Genomic DNA, 24,476 nt, shown 5'->3' with positions numbered 1-24,476 from the left:
CTGTGTTTGTAAACTGTTTTGTACCTCGTTATTTCTTGTATCGTGTTTTTCCTGTCGGTCAGCATTTTTATGAGTTTATTTTCCTTGTGCACACAAATGATCTAAAGGGAAATAGATTATTGTAATGAATATCGAAGACGAAAATGATGATGACATTCCATTTTATTTATCTGATAATACTCAATATTATTCCATAGAGCAATTTCCAAAGCTGGCTGATGATGGCTGTATTTCCTTACTGCATGTTAACATTAGAAGTCTTCAAAAAAATATAGATAAACTTAAAATTGTTTTAAATTCAATCAACCATAATTTTTCTTTTATTGCACTTTCTGAAACCTGGCTTAAATCATCCCCACAGTTACTTTTTTTTGCCTGGGTATGAGCTCATCGTGAACAACAGACAAGGCACAAAGGCTGGAGGTGGAGTTGCCCTCTATATTTCGAATAAACTAAATATTACTGTTAGGGAAGATTTGAATATTTCAGATGACTCTCTTGAGTCACTATTTGTTGAAGTCCGTATTCCGAATGCAAAAAACGTTATTGCAGGTGTTGTGTATAAAGCACCGTCAGCTGTTCACGATGAGTTCATGACCTCTTTTCAGATGATATGCTCTCGTGTTGACTATAATAATAAATCTTGCATAATTTCAGGTGATTTTAACATTAATTTGCTAAACCCAACCAATCCTAGCTCCAAGTCCTTTATTGATTTATTTATTTCCTACTCCTTCCTTCCTCAAATCCACATGCCCACACGTATCACTGATAATTCTTCTACACTTATTGATAATTTTTTATCAAACATTCTTCCCTCCTCTAAATCCGGTATTTTAATTTCTGACATCTCAGATCATCTGCCAATTTTCATGTTTATACAGTCTCCCAACTCAAGTGCTCCTCATAATTACAATCTATCCTTTTCTCGAAATCTATCTAATGTGAACCTGGAAAAGTTTATTGACGACTTACACTCTTTCGACTGGACTAATAATGTTCTTAGTTGTAATAACCCTGATACTGCTTATAATAATTTTCTGGATAGTTTTGTTTTTTTTGTATGATCAAAACACTCTTTTAGTTAGACAAAACAACAATACCAAAGCTAAACATAACTCGACTACTCCCTGGGTTACACATTCCCTTCTCAAATCCATCAAGAAAAAGAATAGATTGTATCGTCAATTCTTGTCAAACCCTACAACCTCACGAAAATGCAAGTACACTAAGTATAAAAATACTTTGACTAGCCTATTACGTCTTTCAAAGAAAAATTACTATTCCCTCCAGTTTGAAAAAGAAAAAAACAATATTCGTAATACCTGGAAGGTTATAAATTCAGTTTTGAATAAAAATTCTACTTCTCATGGTATTGATAGCATTATTGTAAATGGGAATTTAATTGACAAGCCAGATCAAATTGCCAATCATTTCAATGACTACTTTATCAATATTGGTCCCAACCTTGCTAAAATGATCCAACCTACCCACTCACCTTTTAATTTCGCTGACTACATGCCTAACCCTAATTCTAATTCGTTCTTCTTTACTCCAGTAAATGAACATGAGATTTTGGACATTGTTAACAATTTGCAAAACAAAAAAAGTTCTGGTCATGACTTGATCAATATTTCCATTATTAAGAAGTCAATTTCTGCCATTTATATACCTCTTGTTCATATTGTCAACACCTCTTTTATGACTGGCATTGTTCCCTCAGAAATAAAAATTGCCAAAGTCGTTCCAGTTTTTAAAAAGGGTGATCGTAACTGTATTACTAATTATAGGCCCATCTCTATTCTTTCATGTTTTTCAAAGATCTTTGAAAAATGTGTATATGCCCGTACCATTAAGTTTCTGAATAAGTTTGATATTTTAACAAATCAACAGTTTGGTTTCCGTAGTAAACATTGTACTATTCATGCTCTCCTTGATTTTATTGATAAAGTTTCTAATGCAATCGATGCCTCCAAACATACTCTAGGGGTGTTCCTTGACCTTTCAAAAGCTTTTGATACAATAGACCATCAAATACTATTGTATAAGCTTTCCAACTATGGTATCCGAGGAGTTCCCCTGGAGTGGTTTAGGAGTTATCTCACAGATAGGCCACAATATGTTTCCGTCAATGGCATAAATTCCAAGTCTGATTTCCTTACATATGGTGTACCCCAAGGATCAATCCTAGGGCCTCTGTTATTTATTCTATACATTAATGATTTCACAAATTGCTCTAGTGTGCTCTCATTTATACTATTTGCGGATGACTCTAATTTATTCTTTTCCCATAGTAAACCTGACTATCTTGTAAATACTGTTAACAATGAGCTTAAATTAGTTGCCTCCTGGTTTACGGTCAATAAATTGTCCCTTAATATTGCTAAAACTAACTACATGTTGTTCAGTAACTCAGTCAGAGACCTACCAAGTCCTGTAAAGATTAACGATATTATCATTACCAAAACTGATTGTTGTAAGTTTTTGGGACTTTTTGTTGACCATGGACTAACATGGAATAGTCACGTTGATTACATCTGTAAGATTATTGCTAGAAATATTGGAGTGATCAATAGGATCAAGCATTTTATGCCTGAACTGGTACTACAATCTCTTTATAATACTTTAATCGGTTCTTATCTTAATTATGGGATACTTGCTTGGGGAGCAAGTTCTGCTACCAATCTTAATAGACTTTTTCTCTTACAGAAGCGAGCTCTTCGTATAATTAATTTTGCTGAATTTAATACACATACAGATCCCCTTTTCTATAAGTATAACATTCTAAAAGTGAAGGACATCTATCGTCTCCAGCTTGGGTCCCTCATGTATCAACTCACAGTTTTGCCTTCCGCCATTAAATCAATTTTTTCATTAAATTCAGAGGTACATTCTCACTTCACCCGCCAAGCTTCTAATTATCACATTTCTTACACCCGTACTTCCCTCGCTCATAAAACTATCAAACATGAAGGACCCATGCTTTGGAACATGCTTAAGGAACGACTTAAAGCCTCCAAAAGTGTATTTATTTTTAAACGTGTCTTTAAAACTGACATACTGAATTCTTATTGTTGATGAGTGTTTTACAAATGTAATTGTATGCTTTGAACCGTGCTACTGCGGACCGGGGACGGGTGGTCTCCCGCATGGGATTCCTGTGTATATTTGTTATCACCCATAGTCACACTTGTTTAAATCCCCCGCTATGGGATCATTTGTTTCGGTCGATACTGTATTTGCTGACCGGCAAGACTGCTGTGTGTGTTTTGTCTTAAGTCCAGTCCTCTGTTTGTGTCTGTTTTTTTGTTTTGTTTCAGTGTTTACTAATTATTCTTTGTAAACATGCATATGCATTGAGACCTGCTGTTATATTTTGTTCATTGGTGGCTCGACTCGACCACGGACCTCTACGGTTCACTTGATATTATTTATAATCTCAATGCATATGCATGTCATTAGGGACCATTGCCTACAAGCTTTGCTTCTTAAATGGATCCCTCCGCAGTGTCAACATTGTTATGCATCTATTTCTTCAAACCTATGTTGTTAAACAATTATTTTTCATTGTTGTAATAATTTCTTGTGACTGCTGTTTGATATTGTTTTTTTTGTTTTTTTGTCTTTTGATACTGTGGAAATAAAATGAACCTTGAACCTTGAACCTTGAACATGCAGCACAGTAAAAGTTTTTGCAATCTGTATTCGCGTCGTCCGTGGATTGTAGCATTCAGGTCTGTAACTTTATAATAATAGTACAGTATTTAGAAATGTTTGGGGTGTTATAAAACAAATATTGACTGCTTTTACTCGTGCAATGGTCAAAACGATGACTCCCTGGTGATCCCCGTAGCGTCATAGTTTTAACCATAGCACTCGAAGCAGTCAATATTTGTATACTATGATCATATGATCAAATTCTAGTGAAGAACATTCTACAATGATAATAAAACAGTCTTTATCTAATGATTTTATAATTCCAATGTTTGTATACTGAATGGAAATAAACTTTACAATGATGGTTATAAAAATATACCACTGTGACAGTCTTCGTATTGTCCCTTTTACCACCAACAAACAGTTGGCAGTTCCTTTGTCAAAGACATTTTAGCCTTTTGATTTTTAAGTTCATCTTTCCACGTTGACTTTATATGAGTTTGTTTTTGATGCAGTTTTTGATAACATTTTTTTGTTCCTTAAAAACAAACCCATTGATTAAAAATCATACCGTAGATGTGTGTTTGATCTCTGTGTTCGTAAGGAGAATCTCGGGGCATTTCTCAGCTGCAGCAAAAATAACCTTTCCAGTTCAACAAGTCAATCATTCTTGTCCCGTAAACCCAATGGTAGAGTTTAAGTTGTCGTATTTTCATCCTGCATTATTTGAGGGAGTAGTTAATAATCCCCACTCCAGTCATTCCATTTTAATCCCTGTCCCTGGTCAATGGGTTGATAGTTACAAAACTTGCCGTATTTTCATGCTGCATTTCTTCAGGGAGTAGTAAAATCCTCTCCAGGTGGACCATTGTATTCCCTGTCCAAATAACACCTCTCCCTGTGGATAATATTTACCGTTCAGATGAGCATGAAAGCAAGCATTAAACCACCAGGCACCTTCATCATATCGCTTGGCACAATTTCTAGTATATACATCATTGTCCTGATCCTTCGTTGTGAATGAATGGCCATTATGGTATGCCATTGAATCACCTGCTGGACTCTGAGCATCATATGAACCAACCTGGAGAGTGTACTTGTCACCTGTAACATTGAACTCACCATAAGAAGCCCAAGATGTGTCGGACCCCCAATTTTCCATATCTACTCTGAGTCGCCATTGTCCTGATCCAGTAAGGTTACGCAGGATATCATTCCCCAACCAGAACTCATTCTGCAGATCACCAAACCCGGATTGGTATTCAGTCCAGTTACGATAAAAGTCAACGGAGCCATCTTGTCTCCTCTGGAACACGATCCAGCCTCCTCCATCTGTCTCCATATCACAGTAAACCTGTAACCCGTCAGTCAGACTTGATGGGAAGATTGTGTATAAACCATTGATGCGGTAACCAGCTTGATACAACTCCAGACAACTGCTGTAACTTGTAGTGATGGGTAGTGAAAATGACAAAGTGTCCAAGTTGTCATCAAAGTAGGCACTTCCTTGAATCTCAACAAAGTCATCGGGGCTGTGAGCTCTGCTGGCATCATTCAACACACAGATACCTCTTATGATGTGATAGTTGAATGATACACACTGTGTATCCATAGAGCAGTCTCGCCCACAGATCACAGGAGAAGATACAGTCTTCCACTGAAACCCATGATTAAGTAAGGCTCGGTTTTCAGCCAAGTAGAGTGTTTCGATGAACCGTTGTTGACTTGCACTCTGGTCGATTTGTACCATCAAACTAAGAGCCAATATTATAATGATCGTAACTTCCATGATGAATGTTTGAAGATTTTCTTTTCGAAAACGTACCAGAGAGAAAATGTTTTTGTCCCCATTAACTGTAGGTGGAAAACTGTCCCGATACTGCAGTTTGTTGTTACTATAGTCTCCCAGATCAAATGAACCAAATCTTTGCTCGCAAACAATTGCATGCATTCAGCTCCACCCAATGACGTCACCGTTTCCACAGCAACGAGATATTAAAACAAAACAGCACCAAATAATAAAAATAAGCTTGGCGACAAATTGTATGGCGAATAATTATTTGGTGACAAAAGCGTAGAAAACAATGGTGCCTTTCACAAGACATGAGACCTAGCGATTATTTAAAGACCCGGACACTATTGGTAATTGTCAAAGGCCAGTCTTCTAACTTGTAGATATAAACATATTATGCACATCATAACAAACTTGTGAAATAAGAAGAAACTATAAATAAATAGTAAATCTCTTAGGGTGAGTGTTGGCTCTGAGAAGAGCCGGTTGGGTCTCGACGTTTCGAACAGTATACTCTTCTCGTCTTCAGGAGAACAGTATACTGTTCGAAACGTCGAGACCCAACCGGCTCTTTTCAGAGCCAACACTCACCCTAAGAGATTTACACATAGTAGTACCAGCAAATTTACTATTTATTTAGAGTTTCTGCTTATCTCTCCACACCATGCAAAGCTTCAAACAATACAAATTTGTGAACATTTGAGCTCAATTGGTCGTCGAAGGTGCGAGATAATAAGGAAAGAAAAAACACCCTTGTCACAAGAAGTTGTGTGCTTTCAGAGGCTTGATTTCGAGATCTCAAAATCTAATTCTGAGGTTTCAAATTCAAATTCGTGGAAAATATACTTCTTTCTCAAATCTACGTTACTTCAGAGGGGGCTGTTTCTCACAATGTTTTATACTATCAACAGCTCTCCATTACTCATTACCAAGTAAGTTTTTATGCTAATAACTATTTTGAGTAATAACCAATAGTGTCCAGTGCCTTTAAGAATCACCCATTAAATACGCAACTGATGATTGTCAAAACGGCATGAGAACATAATTTATCCTCGCGGTTTCGTTTGACTCATTTGTCAACTAGTTCTTCCTCAGCTCTCTGACAGAAAGAAACAATACAGCGGCTGTTTGATATGTAACACAGCTCAAGTATTCACTCTACTTCAAAAATAATATGCCTAAAATTGTTTACTATCTATAAACAGCCGTATTGTTAACAACAACGGAAAAGACCAGTAGCCGTTTTCACGAAACGCTAGGATTAATCCTATCTTGAGTTAGGACAAGTAACTCAGGATGGGTTTATTGCGTCCTACGTCGTCGGATAGGGAACTTAACTCATACTAAGTCCTAAAATTAATCCTAAGCTAGGATGAGTTTGGTGAACTGTTGCTAATATTGGCAATGATTAGCATACAATTTCATGTTCAGAAGCGAGAAGTCCCCGGGGAACATTAAGTGCCTCTCGTTAACGGCTACCAATAATTGTTATGGTGATGATTTTTCATAAGGATGAAATTTAAGGAACATTACAGAATTGGTTTTTGCTAACGAAACAGTTGTTGGCAGTGTAAGCACTTTATGTAATCCACCATATACATAAATTGACAAATGTGTAGAAGTTTGAGATCGATCAGCCCTCCGAGTCACGAGAAAATAGTGAAAAACCGATTACACATTATTTTTGCACGACATCGATTAAACAAAATTGAATAAAACGCTCACTGAGTGATAAACTCCAACCGGGAAACTGGTTTTATTTATTTCTCAACAAATTTGACATTTCAGAAAGAAATATTTCTATCATCATCATTAGACCGATGTTAATCTGTGATCTTAGACGATTTTTTTTTTTAACCAATTATGTTTGATTAATAAGATTAATTTTTATTGTGTTTGTTCAATGTTCCTTTAATAGATTTTGCAGCCTTTTACCCGACATCAAAATGCTCAAACTGATTAATCGCCAAAGGAATTAGTGTTTGGCAGTATCACTATGGTAACATAACAACACTTGTGTGTTTACAAACTGAGCGTGTGGTAGTTGGCAAGAGCTAAATTATTTGATGACTAATTATTTCTGGATTTTTCTTCTTGCGTTGACATTATCTCAAAAACGCGACCAACTTTCGAACGCAGGTTGATTTTATTTCGTACATTTATATAGGATTACAACAGTCGACTGGTTCCAAATACCAAAGGCATACAATCCCTTTAAGTAAAGACACTGTTACAATAATTGCCAATTGACTTCGCAATGTTACTCTAAGTAGTGCAAACGGTTGCCTCAAAAATGGCTTACCCAAAAAATTCCTTCCACGACTATACCAAAGGTATACATTACCTTTAAGTAAAGACACTGTTACAACAATTGCCAATTGACTTCGCAGTGTTACTCTAAGTATTGCAAACGGTTGCCTAAAAAATGGCTTACCCAACTTAAAATTCCTTGCACGACAAAGGTTTAAATGCACTGGACACCTTTGGTAAATGTCAAAGACCAGTATTCTCACTTGGTGTATCCCAACGTAGGCATAAAGTAAAAAATCTGTAAAAAATTGGACTCAGTTGGTCATCGAAGTTGAAAGAGAACAATGAAAAACAACCTTGTTGCACAATTTGTGTGCTTTGAGATGCCTAAAAAAGGCTTCAGGCCTGAAGTCTTTTAATATTTAGAGTGAGTAATTATCTCTTTCTCATAACTATATATTTATATTTGATATGGTATTTGATTTGCTATTTTCCAATTTTTATGACGTTTTTGTCCTTGTACCCTTTTGTGCCTTTGTTATTTTTATTGTCTGGATCGCCTTTAGATAGTGATTATTCTCGCTTTTTGGTTATCCGCAGGCTTGTTATCTGTGTAGTCATATTTCTATTGCCTATTCTTTGTATGTACTGTTTGCCTGAAAATAAATAAATAAATAAATAAATAAATAAATAAGCTACGTTACTTCAGGGGGAGTCGTTTCTCACAATGTTTTAAATTATCAACAGCTCTTCATTGCTCGTTACCAAGTAGGCCTAAGGTTTTATGCTAAGAAGTGCATGCCTCTAAAGGTACTGGAGATTGTGAGAAACGGCTCCCTGAAGTAAAAGTCGTGTTTGAGAAAGATGTAATTTCTCACTCAAATAATAAAAGACTTTAGCTGAAGCCTTTTATTATGCATCTAAAAGCACAAACAGTAATGCAATAAGGGTGTTTTTCTTTCATTATCCTCTTGCAACTTCGATGATCAATTGAGCTCAAATTTTCACAGGTTTGTTATTTGATGCATATGTTGGGATGCACCAATTGAGAATACTGGTCTTTGATAATTACCAATAGTGTCCATGCCTTTAAGTTATATTTTTGGTTACTCACCCCCAATCGGAAGACTTGTCATCAAACATATTAGAAGACAGCTTCTCAAAAGTCCTTTCCGTTTTCTCACGGCAGCCATTTTAGTTGTTATCCTTCTCCTAACAACCTGTAGTTCATTTAAAGGAACATTACAGAAATTGCTGATGACAGTGTAAGCACTTTATGTAATCCACCATCTGAAAAACCTGTATAAGTTTGAGGTCGATCGGCCATCTGGGTCACGAGAAAAAGTGAAAAGCTGATTACCTGTACACATTTTGCATGACATCGATGCAAAAACAAAAATTAACAAAACGCTCACTGAGCGATAAACTCCAAAATGGGCGATTACTTTATTTCTCAACAAATTTAATATGACTTTTCAGATCGTCTTTTTTCTTTTTTTCCTTTACAAGACGATTTACTGAGCGAAACGTCGAGTTGAAACCAACGTATTTTTTTTTACAGAACCACCCCAACTCATTTAGAGAAACCTTTCTATATCGTATTTCCACCATGCAAAGTTTCAAATCCTACTTATTCTACTATCATCATCAGAGACCGTTTTAAAAGATAACAGAAATAGAAGCCATTATCCATGTAAGTCTGTGATCTTAAACGAGTTTTTCTTACCAATTCTGTAATGTTCCTTTAAGATTCTACACACTCTCCAAGGGTTTGGGCCACCGTCAAAATACAACCAAGCTGTGTATAAAGTGAAACAAGAAGGGTACTTGACAAAACATTTGAGATATATCGATAGTTAAGACTGGGCTTTGTTGCGTAACGTTTTGAGGCTGGTGCTAAAAGCCAGACACTTCATTCACCGGATGCCACACTCTTTCACTTTGCCCAGTTACGAATTGTAACCAATTGGTGATGGCTTTCACAGATGTATTTGATGAGCATTATAAACAAGACCTTAGAAAGAAATCAAGAGTGCATGAAATTAATAAGACCGTTAAATCAAAGAAGTGGAGATGGGCAGGTCACCTAGCAAGGAGGTATGACAACAGGGGGGGGGGGGGGCACGCAAAACAACCAACTGGACTCCAAGAAACCGTACAAGAAAAAGAGGGAGACGAAAAAGAAGGTGGAGAGATGAACTAAGTACATACAGGGGCATAGCTTGGCAACAAACAGCGCAGCATAGAGTGAGATGGAGAATTTGTGAAGAGGCTTTCCTCCAGCAGTGGAGTGAAATAGGCTAGACAGATAAGCAAGATGAGATGGCTTGTTCATAAAAAAAATAAAATAAAAAAGTTTCGAAGCGTTTGGAGCTCGTGTTAATGCGTTGGTTTAAGGTTTATGGTTACCACTGTAACATTTTGTAGTACCGGCAATAATGTATAATGTTCTTATTCGGTCATCGCTGACTGCAGTTGGTCACACTGCGATGTTGTGCTTAGAGTATTTGGCTTATAAGCGCCAGTCAATACTCTCGGTGATCGGCCATTTTGGATCGATCTGAGATTAACGACACTGCAACAGGGCGCTCTGACAACGGCACACCTCAACACAAACAACATATCGATTGGTTTGGGACCGTTCGTCTTCTTTTACAAGAATGTGTGTGTGTTTCTTAAAGGCCTTTACAGCTTTGGTTATTGTCAAAGACCAATGCCAAATTTCATAGAGCAGCACAAGCACAAAAATAAGCTAAGCAAAACTAAATTATGCTTATACCAGAATAAGGGTGCCAGCCAAAATTCCTTGTCACATGTGCAATTTGTGATCGGTTTCCTGCTCATAACTCGAGTTTTAAGCAGTATCTTTTGCTTGAGCACCTCATTCAAATTGGGCCCAGTTCTCACTTGGTGTGTCTCAACATTATGCTTAAAATAAAAAGTCTGTGAAAATTTGAACTTTAAGGCTGTGGACACTATTATTGGTAACTACTCAAAATAATTATTAGCATAAAACCTTACTTGGTAACAAGTAATAGGGAGAGGTTGATAGTATAAAACATTGTGAGAAACGTCTTCCTCTGAAGTGACATAGTTTTCCAGAAAGAAGTAAATTTCCACGAATTTGATTTCGAGACCTCAGATTTAGAATTTGAGGTCTCAAAATCAACCATGTGAAAGCGATAACTTCGTGTGACAGGGGTGTTTTATCTTTCATTATTATCTCGCAACTTCGACGACCAATTGAGCCCAAATTTTCACAGGTTTGTTTGTTTATGCATAATATGTTGAGATACACCAAATGAGACGACTGGTCTTTGACAATTACCAATAGTGTCCAGTGTCTTTAATTGGTCCTTTCAAAAGCCTAATAACAGGCTTCAAGGCAGTTGACACTATTGGTAATTACTCAAAATAATTATTGGCATAAAACCTTTCATGGTGACGTGTAATGGGGAGAGGTTGATTGTATAAAACATTGTGAGAAACGGCTCCCTCTGAAGTGCCATAGTTTTTGAAAAAGAAGTAATTTTCCACGAATTTGATTTCGAGACCTAAAGTTTAGAACTTGAGGTCTCGAAATCAACCATCTAAACGCACACAACTTCGTGTGACAAGGGTGTTTTCTTCTTTCATTGTTATCTCGCCACTTTGATGACCGATTGAGCTCAAATGTTCACAGGTTTGTTATTTTATGCATATGTTGAGATACACCAACTGTGAAGGCTAGTCTTTGACAATTACCAATAGTGTCCACTGCCTTTCAGGCCTGAAGTCTGTTTAATATTTGAAAGAGAAATTACCCCCTTCCTCAGAAACTACGTTACTTCAGAGGGAGTCGTTTCTAACAATGTTTTATACTATCAACAGCTCTCCATTGCTCGCTACCAAGTAAGTTTGTATGCTAACAGTTAGTTTCTTTGAATGTATACCGATAGTGTCAAGTGCCCTTAATAAAAGGGCTTCGATACCTTTTGTAGATCAAGTGTTTGGCTATTACATGAATTATGGGGAGACAGGTCTTTTTCTTCAGCTGCGCCACGCATTTGGAACTCTCTACCACTTAATCTTAGATCTTGTCTTTGTACCACAACATTCAAATCTCTTCAAGGACTATTTTTGTTGTGTCTGTTTTTCTTTGTTTTGTTTTGTTTTGTTTTGTTTGTTGTTGGTTTTTACTGCGCCTTGAACACCCAGCAGGGTGGATGCGTGCGCATTACAAGTCTTATTATTATTATTATTATAATATCCCTACTCACTCTGAATGAAGATGTTTGTCATTTATTTTACATGTAGAAGCTTCAAAGGCATATAATTTGCAAATCTCAGCACAAAAACGAAATGCCTCACCGTTAGTTCAGCTTAACACGTGGTTGCCGAAAAGATGCTTAGTATTAATTTTTGGTTTTGACCCATACACCGATGTGTGTTAGCACTGTATACTCAGTACTTACCCGGGTCTTGTGAAAAAAAAAATAATATGCCTGTGATATTTTTTTTATAGGACTCGGGAAAGTTTACCATCTATTATATAAGATGCTTAGTGTTCAAAATACATTTGTATTTATTCCTTATTTACCCTGGGGAAACTTCTTAGTGAAACACTGGGTGCCCAGCAACTACAAACAACATCAACATTTGAATATATTAATATGTTAGACTTTAAACGGTCAAACAATGGCCCGTCGCATTTTATGCCTATAACAATGCACATAAACTATTAGCCATGCATTTAAAGGAGTAATTTTCTCACATATATTGTTATACAAAACCTTGTAATTTACCTATAGCTTTCGTCTTTTTCGTAATTAGTAAAATTATCATTTCATCTTTGTTGAAAGGGCAGGGCCATTTCCATTTCATTTCCATTGCGAAGTCTTGAAGCTGTGGAAAACTACTTAAGAGGCACCATGGCAAAGACCAGGGCCCAATTTCATAGCGCTGCTTAACGGTAAGCAAATTTGCGTGCTTACTGTAGCAGAAAAAAAATTGCTTAAGCCTTACCGTATTCCACAGGTTAGCAGAAAATTTGGGCGGCCATATTGCGTGTTTACCGTATATTTTCATTGTGACGTCATTTTCGTGCAGTAAGCACCGGAAGGTTAGCATGCCTTTTCGTGTGCTTGCAGTTAGCAGTGCTATGAAATAGAAATTGCACAGTAAGCACAAAATCGGCCGCTAAGCAGCGCTATGACATTTGGCCCGGGGCAACATAGGTCATGCCTACCATGTAATTCCAGGCATGAAATTTGACAGTAAAGTGACTTTGAATAACAGGGAGTTGGATATCATAATTCCCCAGGGAACAATTAGTGCTTCTCGGAAATGGGTACAGGTATTTTTTAATGGTGATGACTTTTAACAAAGGATTATTTTAATAGTTTTTAAAGCCTTTTACCCGGCATCAACATGTTTATACCGATTAAAGGCACTGGATACTATTGGTTATTCCTCAAAATAATTGTTAGCATAAAAGCTTACTTGGTATTGAGCAATGGAGAGCTGTTTATGGCATAAAACATTGTGAGGAGCGGCTCAATCTGAAGTAACGTAGTTTTTGAGAAAGGTAATTTCTCACTCAAATAAAATACTTCTCGGCTAAAGCCTTTTATTATACATCTAAAAGCATCTATTATTATTATTGTTATTATATTAAACGCATACAAAGATGATCGCAAATTCGATAACAGATTGAGCCCAAATTTTCACAGGTTAGTTGTCTTATGCAATTGGGATACACCACGTGAGAATACTGGTCTTTGACAATTACTAATAGTGTTCAGTGTCTTTAAAGGGAAGGTACACGTTTGGTAATTTCTTAAAACAACTTAAAAACTGACTTGGTAACGAGCATTGGAGAGCTGTTGATATTATAAAACATTGTGGCAATCGACTCCCTTTAAAATAATAAAAGGCTTCAGCTGAAGTATTTTATTATTTGAGTGAGAATTTACCTCTATCTCAACAAGAACTACAGGAAAGCCGTTTCTCACGATGTTTTGTTTTTGTTTTTTTGGTTTTTACTATCAAAGCCTCTCCTTTGCTCAATACAATGTAAGTTCTTTTGGCTAACAACTATTTTGAGTAATTTCCATGAAGGTCCAGTGTCTTTAATCATGATGAAAGAAAACTATATTTTCGGTTTACAAAATGATTGTCGTTATATGGCTAATAGGTTAATTGTTTCATCGTCATTAGCGCTGTCATTTTCCAAGTGAACCGTGAATGTACTTTCAGTTCAGATCAATAGTTTTTACTTTCAAAGCCTCTCGGTTTACAAAATGATTGTCGTTATATGGCTAATAGGTTAGTTGTTTCATCGTCATTAGCGCTGTCATTGACAAGTGAACCGTGAATGTACTTTCAATTCAACATTATTTCCATACTGTCACCATTATGCATTCTAACCCAAAAATGAGGCCATACCATCGGCGCCCGTCTCGCCACCACCAGTACCAGCCACTCGATCCTAGTTACAGTGGGTGCGTTCGTTTAGCTTCCCTGGGTCGACCCCGGTGTGTGGCGGTTTTTTTTTCCAGGACGAACGTGGGTTCGTACTTGGAAAAAAATCTGCCACACACCGGGGTCGACCCAGGGAAGCTAAACGAACGCACCCAGTGGCTGCGCTGATGGCCTCGTTTTGGGTTTATTAGAATGGTGACGTCATGCATGAATATTAAGAAAGGCGTATACAATTGTAATAGCAAACAGTAGAGTAGCAGTAAGGTTTATGCAGTCAAAGAAAATGAACATTATGCATGGCGGTCGTCTATGGATTGACAGAGGCAAGAAAAACGGACAAACAGAGGACGAACAAATAGGAACAAACCAACTTACAAACAACAACAACAACGCTTAATTAACTAAAAATGGAAACTGTTGAGCTACTGTTGTTGCCCAGTTAGACGCCCTAAGCGGTCGGCGGAAACGATCAATTTTTTGTGTTTAGAGAAAAAAAATAACACCCAAATAAAACTTGATATCTTAGATACGCTTGGGTAAAGTCAATGGCAATACTGTATACCTGTTTTGTTCCTTTGCTTTGTTTATTTGCTTTTGTTTACGTATTTCCCCAATGGCTGCCCATAGGCCCCAGACACTTTGCTTGTCTGTTTGTTTGCTTTTGTTTGTATATTACCTCCACCTATTGGCCACCAGGAGGCCTCAGACTATTTGCCTGTTTGTTTGTTTGTTTGTTTGTTTGTTTGTTTGTTTGCTTTGTTTTTGAATTTTTGGAATGTGTTTCTTTCCCCCATGGCCAACATTAGAGGTATGGGGAGGAATTAGTCTGATACCCATTTCGTCGAATGATAATCATCATTTCTATATTACTGTTGCACACAGTGTATACGACAGAAGGTCGACAGTCTTTACTGAACAAATTATATTCAAATATGCCTTGGCAATATTGACTTAAAATGTAGAGAGGGAAGTATATGAAACAATGTCAACCTCGTACGCAGTGCCCTTAATAATATGACTGTGATACCTTTTGTAGATCAAGTATTTGGCTTTTACATGAAACCCTACTCACTCTGAATGAAGAAGTGAGATGTCATTTATTTTACACATAGAAGCTTCACAAGCATAGAATTTGTAAATCTCAGCACAAAAGTGAAGTGCCTCACCAATTAACCCGGATTTGGGTCCCAGGGGGCAAGACCCATTTATGGGTCAGTTTGACCCGGAATCTGTGTCAACGTGTCCCGGAATCCGAGTCAAAATCCCCGCTTTGAACCAAATTTCTGGTTACAATGACACGGTGTCCGGGTCACATTGACACGGATTCCGGGTCAAACCAACCCAGAAATGGGTCTGGCCCGCTGGGACCCAAATCCGGGTAAATTTTGACCCGGGTACTTTTAGAGTGTAGTGTTTAAAAACCTTACAACCTTGCAGAATTAAAATTGATAGAATCGTGGTTAAAATTTCAAAATATATTTGTATTTATTCCTTATTTACCCTGGGGAGACCTCTAAGTGAAACACTGTTTTTTCAGAGGTGCACAGCAACTACAAACAACATCAACGTTTGAAAAATATATTAATATGTTAGATTTTAAACGGTCAAACAATGGCCCGTCGCATGTTATGCCTATAACAATGCACATAAACTATTAGCCATGCATTTAAAGGAGTAATTTTCCCACATATTGTTACAAAAGCTTGTAATTTACCTATAGCTTTCGTCTTTTTTCGTGATCAGTAAAATTATATGACATCTGGCCTTTCATCTTGGTTGAAAGGGCAAGGCCATTTCCATTTCATTTCCATTGCGAAGTCTTGAAGCTGTGGAAAACTACTTAAGAGGCACCATGGCCAAGACCAGGGCCCAATTTCATAGCGCTGCTTAACGGTAAGCAAATTTGCGTGCTTACTGTAGCAGAAAAAAAATTGCTTAAGCCTTAGCGTATTCCACAGGTTAGCAGAAAAATTGGGCTGCCATATTGCGTGTTTACCGTATATTTTCATTGTGACGTCATTTTCGTGCAGTAAGCACCGGAAGGTTAGCATGCCTTTTCGTGTGCTTACGGTTAGCAGCGCTATGAAATAGAAATTGCACAGTAAGCACAAAATCGGCCGCTAAGCAGCGCTATGAAATTTGGCCCGGGGCAACATAGGTCATGCCTACCATGTAATTCCAGGCATGAAATTTGACAGTAAAGTGACTTTGAATAACAGGGAGTTGGATATCATAATTCCCCAGGGAACAATTAGTGCTTCTCGGAAATAGGTAAAGGTATTTTTTAATGGTGATGACTTTTAACAAAGGATTATTTTAATAGTTTTTAAAGCCTTTTACCCGGCATCAAAATGTTTATACCGATTAAAGGCACTGGATACTATTGGTTATTACTCAAAATAATTGTTAGCATAAAATCTTACTTGGTATTGAGCAATGGAGAGCTGTTTATAGCATAAAACATTGTGAGGAACGGCTCACTCTGAAGTAACGTAGTTTATGAGAAAGGTAATTTCTCACTCAAATAAAATACTTCTCAGCTGAAGCCTTTTATTATACATCTAAAAGCATACAAAGATGAATGCAAACTCGATAACCGATTGAGCCCAAATTTTCACAGGTTAGTTGTCTTATGCAATTGGGATACACCACGTGAGAATACTGGTCTTTGACAATTACTTATCGTGTTCAGTGTCTTTAAAGGGAAGGTACACGTTTGGTAATTACTTAAAACAACTTAAAAACTGACTTGGTAACGAGCATTGGAGAGCTGTTGATGTTATAAAACATAGTGGCAAACGACTCCCTCAAAAATAACACAAGACTTTCTAGCTACAAGTCTTTTATTCCTATCTGAAAGCACACAAATTCCTCCAACAAGGGTGTTTTTTCTTTCATCATTTTCTCGCAACTTCGATATTAACTGATTGAGCCCAAATTTTCACAGGTTTGTTGACTTATGCAGTTTGGATACACCACGTGAGAATACTGGTCTTTGACATTATTACCAAAGGTGTCCAGTGCCTTTAAACGTCAAGTCATTAGTGTTTGGTGGTATCATCATGATGACAGAAGATTAATTTTTGTGTTTACAAAATGAGCGTCGTTTTGGCAAGAACTGAATTATTCATTTTAATCATTAAAGTATTGCTGCGGTCTGTCCACACTGATTAATTGCTATAGTCATTAGTGTTTGGCAGTTAAAGGATTTTGGGTACCTTTTTCAAAATGTCCATAGATTTACATTAAACTTACAGGGTTTGAAGATAATGATAGTGGAAAGCTTCCCTTCAAATATTACTTACTGAGGTGCTGTAGTTTTTGGGAAATTAGTAAAACAATGTCATGAAAATACGTTTGTAAAATGAGTAAAATAATTTTCGTCTTATGACATGAAAATTATTTTCATGGCATTGTTTTACTAATTTCCCAAAAACTACATCACCTCAGCACGTAATATTTTCAGGGAAGCTTTCTACTATCATTATCTTCAAACTGTGTAAGTTTAGTATAAATCTGTGGATATTGTGTTTTTTGTCTTACAAAAGTTACATAGACCCTTTAAAGGCACCGGACACGTTTGGTTAAATCCGTCAAAGACCAGTATTCTTACTTGGTGTATCCCAACAGAAGTATGGCTCAATTGGTCACCGAAGTTGCAAGAAGAAACATCCGTGTTGCACAACTTTGTGCGCTTAAAAGGCTTCAGCTGAAGTATTTTATTATTTGAGTGAGAAATTACCTCTATCTCAACAAGAACTACAGGAAAGCCGTTTCTCACGATGTTTTTTTTTTTTTTTTTTTTTTTTTTACTATCAAAGCCTCTCCTTTGCTCAATACAATGTAAGTTCTTTTGGCTAACAACTATTTTGAGTAATTTCCAATAAGGTCCAGTGTCTTTAATCATGATGAAAGAAAACTATATTTTCGGTTTACAAAATGATTGTCGTTATATGGCTAATAGGTTAATTGTTTCATCGTCATTAGCGCTGTCATTGACAAGTGAACCGTGAATGTACTTTCAATTCAATTCACAATTATTTCCATACTGTCACCATTATGCATTCTAACCCCAAAATGAGGCCATACCATCGGCGCCCGTCTCGCCACCACCAGTACCAGCCACTCGATCCTAGTTACAGTGGGTGCGTTCGTTTAGCTTCCCTGGGTCGACCCCGGTGTGTGGCGGGTTTTTTTTTCCAGGACGAACGTGGGTTCGTACTGGGAAAAAAATCTGCCACACACCGGGGTCGACCCAGGGAAGCTAAACGAACGCACCCAGTGGCTGCGCTGATGGCCTCGTTTTGGGTTTATTAGAATGGTGACGTCATGCATGACTATTAAGAAAGGCGTATACAATTGTAATAGCAAACAGTAGAGTAGCAGTAAGGTTTATGCAGTCAAAGAAAATGAACATTATGCATGGCGGTCGTCTATGGATTGACAGAGGCAAGAAAAACGGACAAACAGAGGACGAACAAATAGGAACAAACCAACTTACAAACAACAACAACGCTTAATTAACTAAAAATGGAAACTGTTGAGCTACTGTTGTTGCCCAGTTAGACGCCCTAAGCGGTCGGCGGAAACGATCATAATTTTGTGTTTAGAGAAAAAAATTAACACCCAAATAAAACTTGATATCTTAGATACGCTTGGGTAAAGTCAATGGCAATACTGTATACCTGTTTTGTTCCTTTGCTTTGTTTATTTGCTTTTGTTTACGTATTTCCCCAATGGCTGCCCATAGGCCCCAGACACTTTGCTTGTCTGTTTGTTTGCTTTTGTTTACGTATTTCCCCCAATGGCTGCCCATAGGCCTCAGACACTTTGCTTGTCTGTTTGTTTGCTTTTGTTTACGTATTTCCCCCAATGGCTGCCCATAGGCCCCAGACACTTTGCTTGTCTGTTTGTTTGCTTTTGTTTACGTATTTCCCCCAATGGCTGCCCATAGGCCCCAGACACTTTGCTTGTCTGTTTGTTTGCTTTTGTTTACGTATTTCCCCCAATGGCTGCCCATAGGCCTCAGACACTTTGCTTGTCTGTTTGTTTGCTTTTGATGGTATATTACCTCCCCTATTGGCCACCAGGAGGCCTCAGACTATTTGCCTGTTTGTTTGTTTGTTTGTTTGTTTGTTTGTTTGTTTGTTTGTTTGTTTGTTTGTTTGTTTGTTTGTTTGCTTTGTTTTTGAATTTTTGGAATGTGTTTTTTCCCCCAATGGCCAACATTAGAGGTATGGGGAGGATTTAGTCTGATACCCATTTCGTCGAATGATAATCATCATTTCTATATTACTGTTGCACACAGTGTATACGACAGAAGGTCGACAGTCTTTACTGAACAAATTATATTCAAATATGCCGTGGCAATATTGACTTAAAATGTAGAGAGGGAAGTATATGAAACAATGTCAACCTCGTACGCAGTGCCCTTAATAATATGACTGTGATACCTTTTGTAGATCAAGTATTTGGCTTTTACATGAAACCCTACTCACTCTGAATGAAGAAGTGAGATGTCATTTATTTTACACATAGAAGCTTCACGAGCATAGAATTTGTAAATCTCAGCACAAAAGTGAAATGCCTCACCAATTAACCCGGATTTGGGTTCCAGGGGGCCAGACCCATTTATGGGTCAGTTTGACCCGGAATCTGTGTCAACGTGTCCCGGAATCCGAGTCAAAATCCCCACTTTAAACCAAATTTCTGGTTACAATGACACGGTGTCCGGGTCACATTGACACGGATTCCGGGTCAAACCAACCCAGAAATGGGTCTGGCCCGCTGGGACCCAAATCCGGGTAAATTTTGACCCGGGTACTTTTAGAGTGTAGTGTTTAAAAACCTTACAACCTTGCAGAATTAAAATTGATGGAATCGTGGTTAAAATTTCAAAAATATATTTGTATTTATTCCTTATTTACCCTGGGGAGACCTCTAAGTGAAACACTGTTTTTTCAGAGGTGCACAGCAACTACAAACAACATCAACGTTTGAAAAATATATTAATATGTTAGATTTTAAACGGTCAAACAATGGCCCGTCGCATGTTATGCCTATAACAATGCACATAAACTATTAGCCATGCATTTAAAGGAGTAATTTTCCCACATATTGTTACAAAAGCTTGTAATTTACCTATAGCTTTCGTCTTTTTTCGTGATCAGTAAAATTATATGACATCTGGCCTTTCATCTTGGTTGAAAGGGCAAGGCCATTTCCATTTCATTTCCATTGCGAAGTCTTGAAGCTGTGGAAAACTACTTAAGAGGCACCATGGCCAAGACCAGGGCCCAATTTCATAGCGCTGCTTAACGGTAAGCAAATTTGCGTGCTTACTGTAGCAGAAAAAAAATTGCTTAAGCCTTAGCGTATTCCACAGGTTAGCAGAAAAATTGGGCGGCCATATTGCGTGTTTACCGTATATTTTCATTGTGACGTCATTTTCGTGCGGTATACGCACCGGAAGGTTAGCATGCCTTTTCGTGTGCTTACGGTTAGCAGCGCTATGAAATAGAAATTGCACAGTAAGCACAAAATCGGCCGCTAAGCAGCGCTATGAAATTTGGCCCGGGGCAACATAGGTCATGCCTACCATGTAATTCCAGGCATGAAATTTGACAGTAAAGTGACTTTGAATAACAGGGAGTTGGATATCATAATTCCCCTGGGAACAATTAGTGCTTCTCGGAAATGGGTAAAGGTATTTTTTAATGGTGATGACTTTTAACAAAGGATTATTTTAATAGTTTTTAAAGCCTTTTACCCGGCATCAAAATGTTTATACCGATTAAAGGCACTGGATACTATTGGTTATTACTCAAAATAATTGTTAGCATAAAATCTTACTTGGTATTGAGCAATGGAGAGCTGTTTATAGCATAAAACATTGTGAGGAACGGCTCACTCTGAAGTAACGTAGTTTATGAGAAAGGTAATTTCTCACTCAAATAAAATACTTCTCAGCTGAAGCCTTTTATTATACATCTAAAAGCATACAAAGATGAATGCAAACTCGATAACCGATTGAGCCCAAATTTTCACAGGTTAGTTGTCTTATGCAATTGGGATACACCACGTGAGAATACTGGTCTTTGACAATTACTAATCGTGTTCAGTGTCTTTAAAGGGAAGGTACACGTTTGGTAATTACTTAAAACAACTTAAAAACTGACTTGGTAACGAGCATTGGAGAGCTGTTGATGTTATAAAACATAGTGGCAAACGACTCCCTCATAAATAACACAAGACTTTCTAGCTACAAGTCTTTTATTCCTATCTGAAAGCACACAAATTCCTCCAACAAGGGTGTTTTTTCTTTCATCATTTTCTCGCAACTTCGATATTAACTGATTGAGCCCAAATTTTCACAGGTTTGTTGACTTATGCAGTTTGGATACACCACGTGAGAATACTGGTCTTTGACATTATTACCAAAGGTGTCCAGTGCCTTTAAACGCCAAGTCATTAGTATTTGGCGGTATCATCACGATGAAAGAAGATTAATTTTTGTGTTTACAAAATGAGCGTTGTGTTGGCACGAGCTGAATTATTCATTTTAATCATGTAAGTATTGCTGCGGCCTGCCCACACTGATTAATTGCTATAGTCATTAGTGTTTGGCAGTTAAAGGATTTTGGGTACCTTTTTCAAAATGTCCATATAGATTTACATTAAACTTACAGGGTTTGAAGATAATGATAGTGGAAAGCTTCCCTTCAAATGTTACTTACTGAGGTGCTGTAGTTTTTGAGAAACGAGTAAAACAATGTCATGAAAATACGTTTGTAAAATGATTAAAATAATTTTCGTCTCATGAGATGAAAATTATTTTCATGGCATTGTTTTACTAATTTCCCCAAAACTACATCACCTCAGCACGTAATATTTTCAGGGAAGCTTTCTACTATCATTATCTTCAAACTGTGTAAGTTTAGTGTAAATCTGTGGATATTGTGTTTTTTGTCCTACAAAAATTACATAGAACCTTTAAGGGCACCGGACACGTTTGGTTAAATCCGTCAAAGACCAGTATTTTTACTTGGTGTATCCCAACAGAAGTATGGCTCAATTGGTCACCGAAGTTACAAGAAGAATAATCCGTGTTGCACAACTTTGTGTGCTTAAAAGGCTTCAGCTGAAGTATTTTATTATTTGAGTGAGAATTTACCTCTATCTCAACAAGAACTACAGGAAAGCCGTTTCTCACGATGTTTTTTTTTTTTTTTTTTTTTTCTTTTTTTTTTTTTACTATCAAAGCCTCTCCTTTGCTCAATACAATGTAAGTTCTTTTGGCTAACAACTATTTTGAGTAATTTCCAATAAGGTCCAGTGTCTTTAATCATGATGAAAGAAAACTATATTTTCGGTTTACAAAATGATTGTCGTTATATGGCTAATAGGTTAATTGTTTCATCGTCATTAGCGCTGTCATTGACAAGTGAACCGTGAATGTACTTTCAATTCAATTCACAATTATTTCCATACTGTCACCATTATGCATTCTAACCCAAAAATGAGGCCATACCATCGGCGCCCGTCTCGCCACCACCAGTACCAACCACTCGATCCTAGTTACAGTGGGTGCGTTCGTTTAGCTTCCCTGAGTCGACCCCGGTGTGTGGCGGGTTTTTTTCCAGGACGAACGTGGGTTCGTACTGGGAAAAAAATCTGCCACACACCGGGGTCGACCCAGGGAAGCTAAACGAACGCACCCAGTGGCTGCGCTGATGGCCTCGTTTTGGGTTTATTAGAATGGTGACGTCATGCATGACTATTAAGAAAGGCGTATACAATTGTAATAGCAAACAGTAGAGTAGCAGTAAGGTTTATGCAGTCAAAGAAAATGAACATTATGCATGGCGGTCGTCTATGGATTGACAGAGGCAAGAAAAACGGACAAACAGAGGACGAACAAATAGGAACAAACCAACTTACAAACAACAACAACGCTTAATTAAAAATGGAAACTGTTGAGCTACTGTTGTTGCCCAGTTAGACGCCCTAAGCGGTCGGCGGAAACGATCATAATTTTGTGTTTAGAGAAAAAAATTAACACCCAAATAAAACTTGATATCTTAGATACGCTTGGGTAAAGTCAATGGCAATACTTTATACCTGTTTTGTTCCTCTGCTTTGTTTATTTGCTTTTGTTTACGTATGACTGTCCCCCAATGGCTGCCCATAGGCCTCAGACACTTTGCTGTTTTGTTTGCTTTTGTTTGTATATTACCTCCCCCTATTGGCCACCAGAAGGATTCGGAATATTTGCCTGTTTGTTTGTTTGTTTGCTTTGTTTTTGAATTTTGGGAACTTGTTTCTTACCCCCAATGGCCAACATTAGAGGTCTGGGGAGGAATTAGTCTGATACCCATTTCGTCGAATGATAATCATCGTTTCTATATTACTGTTGCACACAGTGTATACGACAGAAAAGGCCGACAGTCTTTACTGAACAAATTATATTCAAATATGCCTTGGCAATATTGACTTTAAATGTAGAGAGGGAAGTATATGAAACAATGTCAACCTCGTACGCAGTGTCCTCAAGTTTCATCGATCAGCTTGGATGATCGTAGAGCAAGGGTTGGAGGACAACAAGTAATTAATATGAGGTTGTCGTACTTAAAGATACTATCAAGGATTGTGTGTGTACAAACAATTATTGTTTTTTTTGTCTGAAAGCTTGTGAGTAGTGCTGGCTCTGAAAAAGAGCCGGTTTATAGAGTCAACATGATATGGCGACTGCGCCTTTAACAAACTGATAATTGGAAATAAATTCAACAACAAGGTAATTTTATTGAGTGGAATCATGGAGCTAATAACTTCATGGTCGAACGCAATAAAGCTACATACTCAATCAGTGCAACATATCGACGACACCAAGAAGTTGGTTTTGCAGCGACAGAGAGCGCCTCAAATAACCCACTTTTTGATTTTGGGCACCGCAGGGTTGACTTACGAGTTTAAGCATCATGGTTACTACAAACGGTTACATGGTTATGAACCCCATTGCTTTGGCTGTGTGTTTCGCCGTGTACTTTGCGGTGCCGTGGGCTACGGCAGCAACGTGCGGTGTACTCGTCCGGACAGTAGACGGGCAGGACCCCGCGTCTTTGGGTGATCAAACCTTCGAGGCTTTCACAAACGCTTGCCGAACGACACGTAAGTTTTTGTTTGAATGGCTGGTACAGAGCTGGGAGTTGTAAACTCTGTTGATTGTCATACTATTGTGTGCAATCTCCATTTTAAAGCTAGTGGACACTATTGGTAATTGTCAAAGACCAGTCTTCTCACTTAGTGTATCTCAACA

General features: G+C 37.7%; 1 protein-coding gene and 2 pseudogenes across 2 annotated transcripts in view; 1 reads left to right on the top strand and 2 right to left on the bottom strand.

Moving 5' to 3' along the window:
• LOC139942571 (uncharacterized) overlaps positions 1–24,476 on the bottom strand; it is a 36,369-nt gene that overhangs the window by 8,972 nt on the left and 2,921 nt on the right. Inside the window, exons 2-3 of one of the 2 annotated variants that reach the window (XM_071939421.1) lie at positions 9,426–9,497; positions 8,814–8,919 (exon numbers count right to left, since the gene is read on the bottom strand). In XM_071939421.1, the coding sequence (XP_071795522.1) occupies positions 8,814–8,892 (79 nt within the window). In that variant the 5' untranslated portion in view covers positions 8,893–8,919; positions 9,426–9,497. Of the gene's footprint in view, positions 1–8,813; positions 8,920–9,425; positions 9,569–24,476 lie in introns of those variants that run through there. The other variant, XM_071939420.1, reaches the window with a different exon arrangement.
• LOC139943357 (uncharacterized) lies at positions 125–4,357 on the top strand (annotated as a pseudogene).
• Positions 4,025–5,608, bottom strand: LOC139943049 (microfibril-associated glycoprotein 4 pseudogene; annotated as a pseudogene).

The sequence above is a fragment of the Asterias amurensis genome, chromosome 10 (assembly GCF_032118995.1).
Source record: "Asterias amurensis chromosome 10, ASM3211899v1".
Taxonomy (NCBI): domain Eukaryota; kingdom Metazoa; phylum Echinodermata; class Asteroidea; order Forcipulatida; family Asteriidae; genus Asterias; species Asterias amurensis.
This window is presented reverse-complemented; position numbering and strand designations above follow the sequence as displayed.